This window comes from Dermacentor variabilis, chromosome 5 (genome assembly GCF_050947875.1).
Source record: "Dermacentor variabilis isolate Ectoservices chromosome 5, ASM5094787v1, whole genome shotgun sequence".
NCBI lineage: Eukaryota > Metazoa > Arthropoda > Arachnida > Ixodida > Ixodidae > Dermacentor > Dermacentor variabilis.
Genome location: NC_134572.1, coordinates 31,617,800 through 31,637,199, shown reverse-complemented (window position 1 = coordinate 31,637,199; position 19,400 = coordinate 31,617,800). Strand labels below are relative to the sequence as shown.

At 46.8% G+C, this 19,400-nt stretch overlaps 1 protein-coding gene across 1 annotated transcript; it reads right to left on the bottom strand.

Annotated features, from left to right (window-relative positions):
* Nucleotides 1-262: 262 nt before the first annotated feature.
* LOC142583484 (solute carrier family 2, facilitated glucose transporter member 8-like) lies at nt 263-15,041 on the bottom strand. The gene is made up of 5 exons (XM_075693972.1): nt 14,732-15,041; nt 14,165-14,388; nt 10,521-10,801; nt 8,525-8,833; nt 263-608 (listed from the first exon to the last, which is right to left on the bottom strand). Exons 1-5 carry the CDS (start codon nt 15,039-15,041, stop codon nt 263-265), a joined length of 1,470 nt encoding a protein of 489 aa, XP_075550087.1.
* Between the last annotated feature and the right edge of the window lie 4,359 nt (nt 15,042-19,400).

The window sequence follows — 19,400 nt, the reverse complement described above, 5'->3', positions numbered from 1 at the left end:
AGAGCTCATTTACAGTTGTCGTATTGAGGGCAATAATTATTTATAAAATGCGTATATGATTTTTAACTTTTTGAAAGTATAATTGATATTGATTGACACAAACCAACGTACGTTAGGAGAATTATAGTATGTCGCCTCCTTTTAAAACGAACGAGCTTTCAAAATAAAAAAAATGGCCAATCTAAGGTGGCCTATATGGGGAAGGTCGGCACACCGCTGTGGAGTCAAAGGAAATGCCCGACAATGATTCGGTCAGCCATCGTCACACGCCGCCCTCGATGGCCAAAAGTGTGCGGCCTTCGGTTTCGGGCGTCACGATCGCTGCTATCGCCGCTCCAAAGACCAGGACGAGGCCAGGCACGAGTCCGTGGCTGCTCGACGCGACCTCGCTCAGCCAGGCGTCCTGATGCGCCAGCAGGAAGGCGAGCAGCCAGCGGCCGGCCCACGAGCTCGCCGCTCCGACGCAGCGCACGCGAGCCGGAAGGAGCTCCGACGCCAGCAGCGCGGGCACGTGGCCCAGACCGAGGGAGTGGCTGGCCAGCAGGATGCCGACGGCGTAGATGCCGTTCCAGTTGGTGAGCCGGGGCCGATCCTCCACTGTCCAGTGGCTGCAATTAATGCGTGTGCACGGAACGAGCACGTGAGCACAGTCACGTTCTGGCGTTGTGAGCGTTAATAAAATATTGCTCTGTTTATAAAGTACTAATTGTATTGTAGTCCAAAACAAAGAAAGGGGCTGACAGATGGTATAGCACACTGTGGTATAAAGGTTATAAACAGGGATAAAGGGCCTCAGAAAGTCGTTAACACGGACGTTTGGGTGGGTTGGTGCGCAATTTTAAACAGAACAGCGCGTATTTTGACAGGGACAAGAGGGAGACACGACAATTGGACACGACGCGACACTGACAGCGCTGGTCTGTGTCGTGTCTCCCTTCTCGTCCCTGCCAAAATACGCGCTGTTCTGTTTAAAATGCCTCAGAAATGCTGGCCAACGTTTCGATAGGAGGACCTATCTTCGTGAAAGGCTGCCTCGTCATCCTCGGCATGTTAGTGTATTGCAGGACATTCCTCAGGCATTCCAACTCATAAACGGCAGGTTACCTGTGTCTTTGAAACGAAAGCAAAGGAAACATACAGGGTGTATATTCTTTATTAGTTAAATTGAGTAATTTAGCTGAAGGGGTAGAACTCTGCTTCTGCCAGATTTGATGTTTAGAAATTTTGTGCAGCAAAAAAAAAAAAAAATACCATAAAACGTTTTGTATACGCAAAAGTGAACAAAACGTGGTTCTTAGTAGCGGCCAGCTGTTTCCAGAGTACCTGCCATCTTGCACATAGATTCGTTGCGGAATCGACGCGTATATCTCTATACGGCTTCAAAAACTGTGGTATATGCGCTTATATTGGAATGAATCCCGGGGGGGGGGGGCAGAAGGGGGCAGGGGGGAAGGGAAGGGAACCACCATGACATCCAAAAGTGATGTTTTGCTTTCAGTGACACGCAATTGTTCATTACTTCAACGTTTCTGTCCAAACGGCATTTATATATGGCCCCTCTAAGAAAGGAAAGCCACGCAAAAACCATCGTAGATCGCAGTCTAAGTAAGCGAATGGCCTCGTTACCCCGCTCAATGATGCGCTTCTGACTGAAATGCAACGGATGTATTAGTGGGAGTCTCAAGGCAATCCTGCGTAAGGCTCTTTATTGAAGTAGGTTTTCAAGTGAGCTTGTTTTTGTTTTTTATTCAAGTACCCTAAAGGCCCATGCGGGCATTACATAGGGGTGTTACAATGAATTAGTGATATATACAGTATACGCATTTAAACAGATAATGCATGCTACAATAAAAGGAACACAAGCGGAAAAACAGGAAAACAAACAAAAAGAAACCAGTAAGAGCAATACAACGACACGTCCTAAACGCTGAAGATACATATAGATTTAAACTGGGTGTTACACATAATCAACGTAGCTTGGTCACTTTATACAAGGAAAAATACATGGAAAAAGCGTACACATACCAGCAGATATTGCATGAAACAACGAAAAGCACAAGCAGAACAAATTTTATGCTGTACAAGTGACCCTGCGCTAACCCAGAACAAAGCCATTTGCGGAAGAAATATCAAAACATGGTGAGGGGAAAAAAATACAAGGCGCGCAACAACACAGTGATGCCTATAACAAATGATCAAGAGAATACTATGTTAGTACGTTAAAATACTGTTTTAGTTTTGCTGGAATATCATCGTGACTTAGAGCTGATACGATTTCATGTGGTAACATATTCCAATGATATATCGCGAGAAAGAGGGGCGAGTGTCTCAAGAAGTTAGTGCGCGCAAGAACGGGCTGCACTTTAAAGGAATGATCAAGGCGCGGGGAGATACGATGGGCGGGCCTGATGTGGCGTGCGCTGAAAGACGACCTGCAGTGACATAGCTTGTGAAAATGGGAAAGAAGTCCTATCAGCCTTCGATTTTCTAGCGAGGGGAGATTTTAGAGATATATTTATCTTAGTGATGCTAGAAGTTCGTGAGTAATTTTTCGTGATGAAGCGCGCTGCTCTGTTTTGGACCGACTCGAGCTTGTTTATGAAGTACGATTGATGCGGATTCCAAATAAAAGACGCGTACTCCATTTTCGAACGAACTAGTGTCGTATAGGCTAATAATTTAGTGGACTTGTTTGCCGAGTAAAGGTTACGCCTAATGTAGCCAAGGGTTTTACAAGCGCTGCTAGTAATCGCATCGATGTGATGATTCCATGAAACGTTTGAAGATAAATGAATTCTCAAATATTTTATTGTTTGCGCATGTGCAATACTAATGTCGGTCATCACGTAACGGGTAACCCTAGGGTTACTGGATCTAGTGAAGGCTATAGCCTTAGTTTTTGAAACATTTATTTCCATTTGCCACTGATTACACCACTCGGTAATTTTCGCCAGGTCAGATTGCAAAATGTCAGTGTCGAAAGAGTTAATTATTCGTCTATAAATTACGCAATCATCTGCAAATAGTCTTATTGCAGATTTAATATTATTGCTGATGTCGTTGACGTATAGCAGGAATAAAATTGGTCCCAATACAGTTCCCTGCGGCACTCCGGATTTAACTAGTGATCGCGGAGAAGAAAATTCATGAGTAGTTACGAATTGGTACCGGTTAGTTAAAAAGTTACTAATCCAGTTCGTAATCCTACTATTTATGTTAAAATGGCGGTTTTAATAATAAACGGTTATGAGCTACCTTATCAAAAGCCTCCGCAAAATCAATAAATATGGCGTCTATTTTTGAGGAGTCGTTGATAGCTCGGTGCAGGTCAGAGACTAACTCGAATAACTGCGTCTAACATGAGCGACCCCGTTGGAACCCGTGTTGGTTAATGAAGAGGAGATTGTGACCAGTTAGGTATTTCATAATTGCTGATGATATAATGTGTTCTAAAAGTTTACAAGGAATACTGGTCAGTGAAATAGGTCTGTAGTTTGAGACAGATGACGGGTCACCGGACTTAAAGATTGGAATTATTTTAGCTATTTTCCATTCGTCAGGAACACATCCTGAATCAATAGATTGTTGAAAAAGAGCGGCGAAAATGCGAGATATCGCTGGTTTAGTCATTTTTAATAGTTTTGGACAAATTCCGTCTGGACCGGGAGCCGAGCTGTAAGAAAGACGATCAATAGCAGCTTCAATGCCCTTTTGGGTGATAACGATATCACTCATGATGGAGGTAACAGAACCGAGTTCAATGTTAGCCGGAACGGGAAGTTCACTTGTAAAAACAGAAGAAATAATTTAATGCAGTAGCGACCTCCGATGATGGAAGGAATTCACTGTCTTTCTTTATGAAAATGAAGCCTGGTGATGATGGTTTGGCGTTTATTACTTTCAAAATTTTTTTGTGTTGTGGGCTAACATGTTCGAAATATCATGGTTGAAAAATTTGTCTTTGGCTGCTTCAATTTCTGTTTTGCATAACTTGGATTGTTCCCGATAACACTTCCAGGTATCATCACATGTCGAATTTTTAGCTTTTGAATAAGCGCGCTTTTTTATTTATACAGCGCCGCCTTACGTGAGAGGTGAACCACGCACTTCCAGTAGACAGAGTTATTTGTATTTTTGGTATGTACTTTTCTTTAATTTCAGTCAGCTTGTTACAAACAATCATCCAGTTATCATTGCTAGCATGATTATGCATCCCGCTCAAGAATTCCACTCAAAAAGCCGAGAGCTCACTGGTGATCATTTCAACATTTGCTCGCGCATAATCATAAATGGTTTTCTTTTCCTGTATACTTGTTTTGCGCTTTCTATCGTATTCACAGTGAAGGACGTTGTGGTCACTAATGCAATCTAACACATGAACAGACACGTTGACAGGTTCAGTGATCAGCACAAGATCCAAGATAGCATCCGCCCGTGTTGGTAAGGAAACTATTTGGCTTAATCCGTATGAAGAAATGACGTCAAGAAAATCCTTACATTCTGCTTTCCTTCTGCTTTCATTCTGCTTTCTGCCTTACATTCTTACATTCTGCTTAATCCTTACATTCTGCTTTCCTATTGGTACATATTACTTGACTTGGAAGTAAAGTAATACACTTTAATTACTTTTCTATGATACATGCATGAATTTGTTATGACATGTTTTGGTTGAGTAAATACATAGGTTTTCGAGGAGCAATCAATGGTGTTAATTTATTTCTTCCTAGGTTACGATAATTGGAACCGCAGCACACCGCGCTATCACACCGAAACAGTCATTAACGAAATATTTCTCGAAGGAATTGTTAGCGCTGCAGTCGAATATTGTTGCCGACGTTCGCTTCACGGCACTGAGCTCTGAACTTTTTCACGTGGCCCAGTTCTTGCCATTTTGTCGTTACTCTTGAAAGCATAACGCTGTAGAGGCTTTTTGGCATGTAACGCCCCGTTGCCCGCCGCTGCGATGGTAACGGAGCCACCGCAATTTATAAGCGAGAGGCAGCGGACCAACCAGACACGTCAGCACCACTCTGCTTACTTCTGCTTCTGGTTTGCGACGCCGGTGTGACTTAGCGCTGCTCGGATGACTCGGAGACGCAGGCGAAACCCGATACTTCTCCTGTGGTTCATATTCGCTCTGCTAGTTAGGCCTCACTCAAACCCTCTCCACCCTTACGCGCTCCTCGCCTGTCGTCAGACGGCGAGTTAAGTAAAACCTGTCACTGCAGGTGACGATATTCGCTTTAAAACTAGACAAAGGGAACCTCCTGGACACGGGGTGAGCGCTTCCTGTTTGAAGAATCCCCCCTCCCCCATTTGCGCCGTTGTGTACGTAAATTGGACATTAGGAGATTGGAATAAAATCACACTGTAACAGTATCACGTTATAGCGCTGCAGTACTTAGAGTAGACCAGCGCAAACAGAAGGCTGGGGACTGGTTTCATTTGTTATCGTCAACCCGTGTCCTTCTATTTGGAGCCGGGCGAAAACGCATTAGGAGTAAGAAAAAAAAGCACAGGACAGTTCTCGTTCATTCGAGTTATGCTTGTACTGGATCATTCACAACTCTGCCGCTTCGCCACTTTGCCTTTTGCTTGAGCCCTTCTATTCAAAGTGCGGGACCGCACATTCCAGAGAAAAAAAAATGAGAGAAGTCTGTAGGACTGAACAACCAAGGATACAACGCAAAACAATAAACTAAACGTCGAGAGATAAAATTACCGCAGTGTCGTTTAAAAGCAAGAGCCGATAGATATTCAAATTTACATGAAAAAGAAATTAACGTGGGCATGTCATGCGATACGTAGAAAGGATAACTCGTCTGTTAGAGCAAGGGACGCGCTGCATAGGGGACGATAACGCAGCGGGTAGTTATAGAGAGTTGCAGTAACAATAAGGAATCTGTTGGTATTCCTTGGGGAGGGGGGGGGGCGAGGGGGTCTGGTGCAGGACAGGAAGAATTGGTGATTCCTGAGAAGGGCATTTGTCCTTCAGAGCACCTATAATCCGGCTGGCAATCTTCATGGCTTGACACTTTACATTTCATCTGTATATTAAGGCGAAAGTCTTAGATGGCTCACGAGTAAAAAATTCCGATGTCCGGCGTTATGGTACCATAATTCATGGCACCAAAAATTCATACGGAGTCGAACCCACGACCTTCGGTGGGAGTCGAGCCTTCCACCTTTGGTGTTAATTAGGGCGAAGTTGATTTGGGTACATTTAATTAAGGTAGAGTTAATTAATGTACTCGAATGCACGACCTTTGGTGGGATAAAACGAGTAATAGGAACTAACAACGCATTCGAATGAAAATTTCAAGCAATGTAATGAATGTCTCATGATCGCGCAGGCGTTCGCCTTCATCCCCTTTATAGCGTATGCTAAAGTGGCTGTCAACTTTTAGCTCTTATTTATGTAGGCTGTGCCAACTTTCCACGCTTCAAGATATCAGGGGCGCTATAACGCAAAGCTGTTCCAAATCTTTATATTCCATTCCTGCAATAGCCCCGCCACGATTCGTCAAAAAGTTTTCGAGCCACGTCTCCTTCGCCTGTCTGTCAAGCAACGTCACGAAACTTCCCGCCTGCTGTGATGGGTACAAATTGATTACACATGATTAGACCGAACAAAAGGAATATCGATATTTCCGGTTCTACGCCTTTGTCGCTTTTAGCCTACTGCTATTGGTCGAAAGTTATTGGGCTGCGTACACTTCGCCTGTCTGTCACGCGACGTCACAGAACTGCGAAAAGTCACAACGTCAGAGTGACGTCACGAATTAAAAATGCATTAATATGCCGAGCAAAACTGAGCTTTCTTTCTTCGGAATAGTCGCATACTGCTGTATTCCGATAGGAATAATAGACCGCTGCCCGCCGATCACTCAGGTACTAGCTGCTCGGAGCTGCCGTGCAGCACGGATTTAGTTGCGTATAATAATTTTTTTTCATGGCAGGACGATGCTCTGGAGACCTTTCGACACGTGTATAACATCGCTCTTCCAACTCTTCTTCGCTGAGGATCCATTTTAGCGGCGATTTTATCCTTATATTGCACGCCGCCGCGATTGGCTGCAAGCCACCACGAGCTAAGTAAGGAGGCGCGGGCCAACCGCAGATTCCCGCGACGCCCTCCTCGTCCGGTTGTCTTCTTTCGCTGCTCTAGCTCGGTCCAACCAAAACCCTTTCTTATTTGTGTTGCTCGCCTCTTGTCTGTCTGTCACAGAGAACGAGACAAGGTAGGCAATGCTATTCGCTCTGGAAACACACAAAAGTAACTTCCCATAAAGGAGTAGAGCGTTTGATTGGGCTCTTCAAACAGCGCTACTGGTCACCGTCCGATGTTTACGTCGGCGGTTAAATAAACTTGATGTCAGGTTTTATGTTATACGGCCCCAGGTAACACAGCGTAATCAAATATTCGCTGTAACAAAGTTATTCAGGGAGATTTAGGGAGATTTATTCAGGGAGATTAGGGAAATTTTTATAATCTTGCGTATTATAAACACCAAACAGCTGTTATCCTGAAGAATTGATAGGTCATTGCATACCGCGGGTACGCTCGACTCTCTTGCGCCCTCTCATGTTGTTTTCCCCGCATAAATTTCGCGCTTCTTGCAGTCCTGCTTCGCCGCGTAGTTCGGTCGGTGTTGCTGCAGAATAGTACGAGAGATGGCGATAGTTGCACCGCTAACGCCGCTCAACCGCGGGCTGGCTCGGGCGCAAAATGGAGTATTTTTAAAGCTCTAGTTTCAGGTGGGCGGAGTGCGCAGACTGGGAGCGCGCCTGTCGGCACTCTCTGCGGGACTTTCCCGCGAGAGGCTTTGGAGGGGACACCGACATGGACGAAGACGGTCGTTCGAACACGCCACCGTTCGCGTGACTGTACACGCGAACGATTATACGTTGCCGTCCAGCATGGGGGCGAACATATTCGCTCGATATCCTGTCGCCGTGAGTTGGACTTCCTCGATTCAATAGTTTCCATCGGCAGGCTCTATTCTTACTTATTCGGCTGGGCAGTGTGGTGTATAAAGGTGCAAGAAATACCCATTTAATCCTTCCCACTACCCAAAGAAACGTTTGAGGCACCACAATACGCACGCACCATTTCGGACCGACACCAGTATCGCAAACGTGGGCTACTGCCGGGAGGTGCCACAAGCGGGGTTTCTCAGCCCGATGGTTCAGGGCACGTAATCTTCACTGGAACTCTGGCTACTCTGCACTTCTTGAATCAGTTCCCTTATATTACAATACTGCAGCAGTTGTGTGAAGCGCTGCGGCGTCAACTACAACAGGGGCGTCGTGATTCGTTGCTGCGTTTATCGTATGCGCTGCAATGATTGTATTAGTTTCAATTGGTAGGAGCTCCACTTTTGAGACAGCCCTCCCACGCTTCCTGGTACCTTTCATCTGCGTACGCACACGCTTGACCCTCGTCGTGACGTCACGATGGTTATCATTTCTTGTTACGGACGCGACACAAGCGGACGGCTTTCGCGTCGGGTATGGTACCAACAACTTTTCGCTGTATGAAATTAATGGCAGGAACCTGAATACGAGGTGCTGGAGTGGGCTGAGAGTGATCATGCAGATAGCCGTAATGACGGCGGACAGGAGCAGGAGATGTCGTCGTCCAGCTACCCTGGTGAGCGAGGCGAACAAGCCGGACAACGCGACGTGGCCGGCGACCAGCAGCACGCCCACTGAGTCCCAGGGTTCCGTCTCGGCCATCAGCGAAAGCATCACTTGATCGCCGCGCTGCAGGAGCAGCCGAACGCCCGACAGTTCGGGAAGGAGCTGCAGGAGCAACGCCAGGGCCATACACCTGCACGAAATGCCGGCATATTAAAGGTGTCTACTAGTGACCAGACATGATAATAACAGCTCCTCAATTTCGTCTTTCTTTTTTTCTTGTGTGTGTGTGTGTGTGTGTGTGTGTGAGTGAGTGAGTGAGTGAGTGAGTGAGTGAGTGAGTGAGTGAGTGAGTGAGTGAGTGAGTGAGTGAGTGAGTGAGTGAGTGAGTGAGTGAGTGAGTGAGTGAGTGTGTGTGTGTGTGTGTGTGTGTGTTTGTGTGTGTTTGTGTGCGCGCTGTAAATGAAAGTACTAGACCTCAATACCCTAAAGAAATACTGGCGAACCTAAGAATGCCTTAAATCATTTAATATACCAGCATTTCTACAGTGAGCTTTGGTTTTGTTTGTCAAGAAGTTAGTGTCGTGGCGTCATAATACACCAGGTGGTCACGCAGGAGCAGGACATGGCGACATTTTAGCACTCGCTCCATCTCGCTCGGTAGCCTCCTCTAGTGCGATAGCGGTAACGCCCGATGTAACAGCGTAGCAGACGACCGAGCGAGAGTCGGAACCGGTGTCAAAATGTCGCCATGTCCTGCATGCTCCCGCGTGAGCACCTTGTACCGACGCCACTACAGTCACCTCTCGAGGAACAAAACCAAATTGGCTGCCGAAAATCTGATGTATTAAACTATTTAGGGCGCTCTGGGGTTCGCCAGTATCTTATCGAGGCTTTAGAGGTCTAGGCCGTTCACTTATCACAAAAGGTTATTCGAAAATGTAATTTCAGGACTCCTTCAAGAGCTATGTAGTACCTAAAGCCAATCTCAACACTAAGCGGAAATATTTTAAGTAATTTCAGCAAGCAACAGCTGAAATAATTCAACGAAATTGGTTCGCTTTTGAAAGACAAGCCTAATTACACTGGCTATAAAAATTATATCTGTATTTAAATTACGCACATGTTAAAGAAATTGTCTAATTTGTATTTCTGGCATAAACGTATGAAGGATTAAGCTCAGAACACCATAGTTCACCACTGAAAAGAGATAAGAGAAATTTTGTAACATGAAATTATAGCGCATATTCAGTTAACATATCCGTTTTCTCCGCTTTGGAAGTCAGTATATATGATGTTTATCGAATCGGGCGAGCTTTTCCTTTGTAAGGGTGTTGTGCACTCTATTAGGTGCACAATTCGAGGCTCCGAGGTTCGGAACACAGCTTGAGTGTGAGTTAATGTAATCACATGACACAAAAAAATGTACGCAGGTGGTTAGGGGAGGTGAAGCAAAAAAAAACCGCCTTACAGCATCTTGACGTTCCACTGGCCTAAATTCATGAAAGGAATAAAAAAATGGAAAAAATGAACAGGCGAAAAAAAAAGGGAGTTAAAGAACAAACCAATATGTCGCAGTTTCGGCCATGAAACGTAAATTGTTGATTGTTAATTACCACTTAAGCACTTTTGGAAAGAAGAAATGCAGTGTCTAAGAGCTATAATTTGCACGGAAACATTGTACATACGAGTAATCTGCATCTTAAACACGGTGAGAGGCGGCATTTGCTTGTAGACCAGCCAAAGTATGCACGTGCATACTATATTTATGTACTTGAGATGCAAGTTTGACAAGGGTTAACAAAGGTATAGTGAACGCTGACATATGGATCGATTATTGAGAAAAAGAAAACAGCAAAACAATCCGTTTAAATGCTCACCTTGCGCATTTGCTGGTTGTGGCGCTGGATTTGGCTTTGGCGAGCTCCTCGGCCGATCGTATCCTGAACTCGATGGGGATGTCGAGGCCATAAAGGCGGGACAGCGCGGCCAGGGCTTCGGTCCTCTTGCCGTGACGTAGGAGCCACTGGGGGCTGTCCAGGACGTAACGCTGCAGGCACACGAGCACCAGGGGCGGCAACATGCACAGACCGGCCTGTATCTCCCACGTGAACAAATGACCCAACACGTAGGCCAGCAGCATTCCCGTGTACCTGGCCACCTGACAGTGGAGGAGGAGGATGAAACGTTTGACTATTATAGAACTCGATCACCTCCAAAGCCAGAGAACTGCCCAAGTGCATTGGCATTGTCACATTGTAATTATAGGGTGATAATCACGTACTGACATATAATATTTACATTAATATATAATAATATTTACTTTATACGGCTACATGCAGGGTTCTGTTGTGCTGCTGTGCGAAGTCTTGTCATTTAAGCAAATAATGTGTATTTTTGGTTCATAACAGACAAATCGGGAACAAAAACACTTCAGAAAGTAGCCACCTAACCATGTCATTCTAGCGAAAGTGCCTTTTAGAGCACAGCTCTTAGGCGCCTATTCCTGCGTTGAGCGTCGTCCTCCCTCGGCGTAATCGAGAGAGCGAGCGCAGTGAACGATGAAAGAGCGAACGCGGAATGCACTGGCGGGTGAAAGACGACGAAAGCAAAGAGTGTGCGAGGCGGAATTTCGGAGGAAGAGGGTGCAGTGGAAGCCTGAGGAGGAAAGCAGAGGAAGCCATCTCGAAGCGCCACCGAATGGCGCTGATGTTCCGGGGCAGCAGCGGCACCGGCCGTGCGGGGAAAGAAAAAAGAACCAGAAAGCAGTTCGCCGCAAGCGCTTCCCGGTGAATGTTATGGTCGCATAAAGCTGGAACCGCATAGCACATTTTCCGCAAGCGAGAAACTCGACACGCGAGCACCCCCATGAAAAAATGGAGCGGTGCATTGACACCGCGTTTTTCGGGTTGCCAGACAACCTAACTCCCACCAACATGAATTGTCTCTGTTGTTACGGGGCAGTGGGTAGCACCACCAAGCTCTTGCTATTATACTACCTAATGTCCTACCTAGGTTAAAAAACAAAGAAAAAAAATGAAAGAAAAACACTATGCACTTCCACAAGCAAATTTTCTGATCCCATATTACGAACTGTGCTTTTGTACGTCTCCGTTTTTTTTGTCGTTTCCCTACTTCCATCAATCCTCCAATCGCTTCTTACTAATGGCTATTGCGGACATGTTTACTTTTCCACTGCTCTCGCTGAACCCAAGGGCTTCAAGGAGGCCAGTGGTGCCCAAATAGGCTCCTGGGTAGATGTCTTCACATTCTGATAAAACAGGCTCCATAGTTTCCCCAGCTTTACCGCAGCAAGCACAAGCCTCATCTTCCATCTTATATCTCGCTTTATAGGTGCGTGTTCTAAGGCATCCCGATCTCACTTCGAAAAGTAATGAGCTTCCCTTTGAGTTATCATAAATTCTTTCTATCCTGATTTCATTTTTTCCTCTTAAGTAGTTACTGATGGCAGGTTTCTTTTCCATTGCCGCCACCCATGAGATTATTTCAGCCTTTCTTTTCCGCTTGACGTTCTTTGTTGCTGTGCTGCCCACCCTACAGGCCGCATACTTGCTGGTAAGCTTCCTAGTTCTTTTCCTCCACCGTGGATTAATGTTTTTCCTGTACAGATACCTGAAGACTCTCCCGGCCTATTTACTTTCTTTCACATTCCTCAGTCGTTCTTCGTATTGAATTTTACTGCGAACTTCCCTCACTTCAAAATTAGTCCAGCCCATATCAACCTGCATAGCTTCATTTGTAGTCTTCCCGTGAGCGCCCAGTGCGACGCGATCCACTGACCTTTGGTTCCCATTGAGTCCTGATTGTACCCCTGATTTAAAGCAAACAACCGCATTTCCAAAAGTAAGTCCTGGAACCATTACACCTTTCCACATACCTCGGAGGACCTCGTACCTATTGTATCCCCATAGCGCTCTGTGATTCATTATGGGTGCATTTCTCTTCCCCTTCAGTGTTATTGTTTTTTCCAGTGTTTCCATATATCTATTGCCTCCGTTTATCCATATACCAAGGCATTTATATTCTGTTACCCGAGGTATTTCCTGGCCCTGGGATGGACGGATGGATGTTATGAGCGTTTCCTTTGGAACGGGGCGGTGAGTTGTGCCACCAAGGTCTTGCTATTATAGTGCCTAATAATAATAACGCGCCACACCGCGTTCCTCGCCATTGCGCTCGCCTCCGCTCGCTTGGCCAGCTGCGTCGCATGCCAGATAACATGTCGGAGGATTGAAAAGCAAAACTCGCGTGCCCCGCAACCACAGTTGAAGAGGCAATGTCCTACCTTCGTTGCCTAATGTCCTACCTGATGCGCAGAGAGCAGCGCCATCTGGTGACAAAAACAAACAAAAATTGCCACGTGGCTTACCTGACCTCTGATTGGTGGTCGCGCCGTGCGAGGCGTGTTTTTCTACTCTTAGCAGCAGCACGCGGCGGCGCGATTTGCCCAGCATGATGTGGCCATGCCGGGCACTCGTCAGAATGACGCGCGCGTCCCACCATCCGCGTGTCAATCGCGCCTGAAATCGCGCCATACGGTTCCTGCTTAAGCTGCAATTGCCAGGAAGCGGCAACTGTGTGGCCGATCTATATATAGCGCCGCACGTCGCGGCTCTGCCAGTCGTTGCAGTGAACGCAGTGATGCATCAATATATCGCCAAATGAAAACACATATACTACTGCGCTCAAATTGCACATTAGGGAGTATGGTAATCATTGTTGAATTTTGCTTTACTGGCCGCGAACTTGCGATTTCGCCGTGGTGGTGCTCCGAGGAGGCACATGACGTCACAACGCGCGCCTCGCCGCGAATATTACTCTATCTCACTCTCACTCCCTAGTCACTACTGCTCATGCGCCACTAGTAGCACCGAGCCACAGGTGTTCCGCCGCTGCGCAGCGCCCCGCCTTTGCGCTGGCGCCGTATGATATGACGCCACACCGCGTTCCTCGCCATTGCGCTCGCCTCCGCTCGCTTGGCCAGCTGCGTCGCATGCCAGATAACATGTCGGAGGATTGAAAAGCAAAGCTCGCGTGCCCCGCAACCACAGTTGAAGAGGCAGTATGCACGGCGACAATTCTGATAAGCAGGAGGAGGACTGGAATCGAGATCGGGACGAGATCAAGAGCAAACGAATCGCCCAGGAAACAGACAAACAGCGCGCCGAACGACTGGCTAAACGCCGCAATATAGCTAGACAACCAGACTAACCTGGACTTGCAATCAAGATTAACCAAGGCTAACCATAGTATGCCTTAGCTTTCGCTACGTATATCCTGGCATAGCCAAGCTAAGCCGCTGTCATTTTTTTAGTATGTAACAGACTAGACGGCTGCAAAGTCTTCTTGAAAAGGCAATCGCCTAACCGTGTCGTTTTGAGCAAATAGTTCTCTCAAGCTCGTAAGAAGCGAGTTGGCAACAAAAATACGCCTGAAAATGTAGTCGCTTGTTTTAATCGGTTCAAAGAAGCGGTTAAACAGCAAGCCTAACTTCGCGACGCACCTCAACAAAGCCGAGGAAGAAAGCTCGGCGTTCGCTGGGGCAGATCTCTGCAACGTGGACACCGGCAGAGCTGGAGGTAGCGCCCAGGAAGACGCCAGCCATGAAGCGCGCCACGAACATTGCCTTCGTGCTGGATGAACAGAGCAGGCTCAGCCAGCTGCCCAGTAGGCCGAAAGCGCACAGCAGCAGCATCAGCCGGTTGCCCACCATTTCCAGCAGGAAGCCTGTGGCACGATGGCCGTTACTGAACCAACGGTTCCATGAATAGTGGCTAGTTAGCTGCTGTAACACGCGGATGCGTTTCTTAAATATTAATCCATGGACCTCCGCACCAGTCCTCTATATGTGCCGCAGGGATCAGCGCAAAGAAGTGCCTTCGACACGCATCGCCTGCTGAATGACTTAGCGATATGTCTGATAAAGGACTCTCGACAACGTGTTCGTAAGCACATGTACACGACGTGCTCCGCATCAAATCAGATATGAAAGACGTCGATCGCGCAGACTTGTGGCTGTTGCAGTTTCGAACGGCAACGCCGACCTGCTATACACGGTGCAGGCACTGACCGGCTGCGAGTGCTCCGGGCGCCGCGACCAGCAGGAGGAGGTCGGCGAACCAGCGGCTCTCCTGCGTGTTGTTATGCGCGCCGTACCAGGACTCGTGCTCGATGGAAGGCATGGCCGCCGACGCGTAGCCCAGTGTTGTGCCGGCCGCGCACGAGCCGAGGCAGGCGACAAGTGCGCACACCACGTGGTGTCCAGTGGTCGTCATCTCGGTGACCGTCTCACCCGTGACCGGCGTGCCGCCGCGGACCGAGGGCTGCCAGTTGCGCAACGCCTCGATGGCTTTCTGGCCGGGCTGCTGCTCGCTCGACATCTCGACCGACTGTCGCCCACCTCGGAAGGGATGGACCGGAGACCTGCGCCGTTTGAATTTCTTCTTGCGTCTGCACTCTTTTGAGCACCATAACTTCCCGGAAAATCTTGCTCATCTGTGCAATTACGTGGCAGCAGAGTCTCAAACTCCCACTACGGATGCACTGCGTTCATTAGAGTGTAAATGTTGGCCATATTCAGCTCTTGTCACAGCCAATATTCTGTGTGAGTTCTCCGCTTTTCAAACCTCTAGTTCTGCGTCCCCTTGCCACACGCTTCAATGCGCCGATATCAGTATTCTCATTGCCATATAGAGCTTTCTATTGAATTTTCTAGAGAGAAGTTTGACTCCGCGATCGTTTAGCTACCACGAAAATGGCGGTTTCCTCATAGATAGCAAGTAGCTGAAAGTTGGACGTCGACCATAAAAATTAAATAAAATGACGTTTTGGGTACTGCATGGAAGCCTTGTTCACAGTTAGGACGAACCTTATTAGATTCATTCTTATTGTGAACACGGCTCCCATGTAGGAGCCGAAACATCTTTTTATTTCAAATTTTCAAGGTAACGTTCCAACTTTCAACTACCTACAATGTCTTCTTCTGACCAAATGGGTTTCCGCGAACTATTCATTTCAGTTCATAGATTTTGCCTACATTCGTACTGGTCTCTTATTACTTATTACTCTTCTTATTACTTTTCAGCTGCCTTCGCTGGCCTAAATTTGAAAGCATTCCTATCTTTTTAAACGCAGAAGGTGATAAGGTTTGGAGCGCATGCGTAATAATTGCAAATTGTTATATTTATAGCGCAACATATTGTTGAAGAGAATCAATTTCCAAAATCTGACAGCCAGTTAAAATCACATGCATGGACTAACTTTAGCCAAACTATGTATTAACCACCATTCTCATGCTGGAGTAACTGCTATTCTTGCAGCACCTAGATACGCTAACACCATATTTCCCTCTAACAATTTTTGCAAGAAATTCCATGCTGCGAGTAGGGTGCTTTTGATGACGTCACGCATCATGCCGCCGCTCGCCGTCATAATCTCTGTAACACCTGTGTGCCGTTTTGTTTTCAGCCGGTACTTTCACGTTTATCGCGTCGCTTCTAGCACCGCCTGCCTGTGTTCCCTCGCTGTCATTCGTGCTACTTTTAACTCATAATAGTATGAGACGTTTTTTTTTATTTTTTTAGAAATGACAGAGCGCACGTATGAAATGTTTCAGCGCGATACCTTTACCTACCTGCATCCGTACCTATCACTTACACAAAGCACGTATCCATGAATACTTATTTAAAGACTCCCGGGATATTAAGCTACCAGTACAGCAATGCAAATCTGAAAGGCTACGCAATCAGCGAGAAATGTAGTCTACCTGACCGCGCGAATTTCTGTGGACCGTGCAAGAGAAGAATGTTCGCTACTGCGTATTTCCATGCCATGGAGACAGCATGATAGTCTGTCGTAGTACTATCCCTCTAACCAAGGTCGAATCAACGAAGACAGGGTCATGCTCACATTGCAGGTTTTTCCTTAGACATCGGGATGATGAAGCAGGCAGTGCGATGAAAGCGCTGTTCCTTCTTCCCTCTTCTTCTTCTTCTTCGCGAAACGCGCACACAGCCCGCGTGTGATAGGCTCATTCTCATTACATGGTTGGCCCATCCGCACTGAAGGAACGCAACCCACCCGTGGGGACCAGCCAAGCACCGCGCGGTAGGAGCGATCGAGAATACCAGAAGAATGTTAACAGTTATAAACTGTTGTAAGTTGTTTGTAAGCTTAAACGACACCGAAATTTGGAAGTTAGAGTTGTCCGATAAAATTATGTATGCATCAGTGAGCAAACTGCTTTTCCTTCTTTACCTTCATCTTATGAGAACACCGACTACGCGTTTCCAGATTAGTTTTTGTATTTTATCATTAATTTTTGAGATTAGGTTTGTTTTTTCATTAATATTGGGGCTAATATAACATTACCCCCATGCCCGACACGTTAACCTAGCAACGAGAGTGATTTCTGGTATATTTTGGAAGCAATATCCTCAGTTGCATTAAAAAAAGAGCATTCAGTGAAGGAGTTACCTTTTCATGCAGGTTTTAAATTGTATGAATTATAGAAGGTGATTCTCGTATTTTTTCTTTCAATATAGAAAAAGGGAAAGTGCGGCTTTTTTAGGATCTTACTATCTCAAAATACTAAATACACTACTGAAGCAAGATCAATGAAAAAAAAAACTATGAGCAAACAACACGCACAACACTGTATACCGGCAATCACAAGACACGAGCACTCAAATAGTGTTAATATAACGGCGTTATTACCATCACCATAGTCCACTACCCCAAACAGTCATTCATGACACAGGAGAGGTGGAGCACACAAAAATCATTTTATGCATATATATACATGCATCATGTATATTTGCACATAAACCTGACCACGAGGGATAACACGGGCGCAACATCAATATGTTCGATAAGAAAATGAAGAAGTGCGGTGCAGTACAGACAAGCCATGTGTACATATGACTCATACGCAATCTATCAGATTAGTGCTCACTAAAAAATAGCGAAGGGCTCTGATCAGGGCACGTCCACGGTCATTTTGCTTACTGTGAGATTACGTCTGTCAAGGATGCTGAAACTGTCACTCAGGCAAAAGTGCTTCTGGTCATACTGCAGCGATTCGATAAACATATGCTCCGCTTTTAACTGATGCTTCTAGGCTAAGTCTAAACGTGGTCGATAAAAAAGTCACAGTTTCGCCGCAAATTCGAAGCAAGAAATGCGATAGCGACATACGGGAACGTTATAAGAAGTAAGGCTAGCAGTTTTAGGAGCAATAGGAATGCTTGCTAAGTAAACAGGTGTGTAAGTAAACAGTAAACAGACTGGTATGAAGAGAGAGATAGACTCGATGACCACGGCAAGGCGCGTGTGAAATGGTGGCGTCGAGAAGCGGCCCCTGTGGGCAGCGCGTGCTGGTGCGAAGGGCTATCTCAACGTTCTATACACGTTCTGTGTTGCCGCTCCGGGCAGCATCGCATGTGTGCCGCGCGTCGGAAAATGAGCAGATGAGATGGCCGTCACCCTACGGCGCGGGCAAAGATAAGTGCACATAAAGGTATGACTGGAGCAGCGATCTCACACTGAACCACACGTTTTGAGGTATTCTCATACGGATGATAATTGCGTAACTATAGACCAACGGCACACAAGTTCGCCGCCGTGCGTGATCTGCCGTTTGCGGGCACTGTGTCGTAACGCTTTCTCAGTGGCTGCTCGTGCGCATGGCGACAGCTGCGGTAACGCGACTGTGGCAGGGGTAGAGCGTATATAGCCGTGTGCAAGAAACGAAATTGTATGTACCGTGGAGTTGCAGCCGTGTGGGCATAAAAAGCGTCGCTGAAGGCACGCTTGTGTTTGCCTTGTAGCGTCCATGCAGGGGTTCGTGCGCGACCAGGTAAATTTGAGTCGGCGTGCGTGGAGTTGAACCCGCGCATGGAAACGCATGAAAAGTCGCGGGCGCCCGTCACAAGCGTAGTCGCAACCGGAGTGGAACGCCGCAACCCCCCCCCCGCCCCCTCGCTCTCGCCGGCGCCTCGCAACGCTGGGTGCCTCGCGCGCGACGGGGAAGACAGCGCGCCTCCCACCGCTTCTCTTTCTTCTGCGCGGGCGAGACTGAGCCGCGTACGTCGGCTCCCCTCACATGCTTTCACTCGCTCATACAGCGTAGGGCGCGTGGCGATGGCGTTATCACCCGTGGACTTTATGGGAAACATCACGGCGACGGCGGCAGCTCAAATGCGTCTGGGGTGTCCATATAATTGCTTTCGCAATAAAACATGCATCGAACGTGCGTTTAATGGTTCGGTAAGAACCGCAGGAATGGATCAACTCTGTACGGCAGTGGAGACTTTCTGCGTTCATCAAAATGCATACCTTCCTAAGGTGGTGCCGCAAGGTGCGGAAAACATTCTTATCGTCCTATACGGAAAATGTAGAGGGGAGTCTGGACACCTAATTGGTGCGCTGCAGTGGCTAATCTATCATCTCGTTTCCTATAATGCCCACGTAACTTGGTACCCATTGAAAACTTACCTGACGACCACCAAGATCGACAATCAGTGATTTCTAATTAATTCTAATTATTCCAAAGATTTCACTAACTCAACTTTCGAGCAACGGTCAATGTTTCATAATTTTGTAGCCCATGGAGTGGTCTATGTGATAATAAAAATATTTTATGGGCTACAAAACCATTTTGAGACAGGATATATCATCGAGTTCCTGCTGCAATCGTGCTCATTCATTAATCTTGATGTTTGTAAACTTCCGCACAGCTC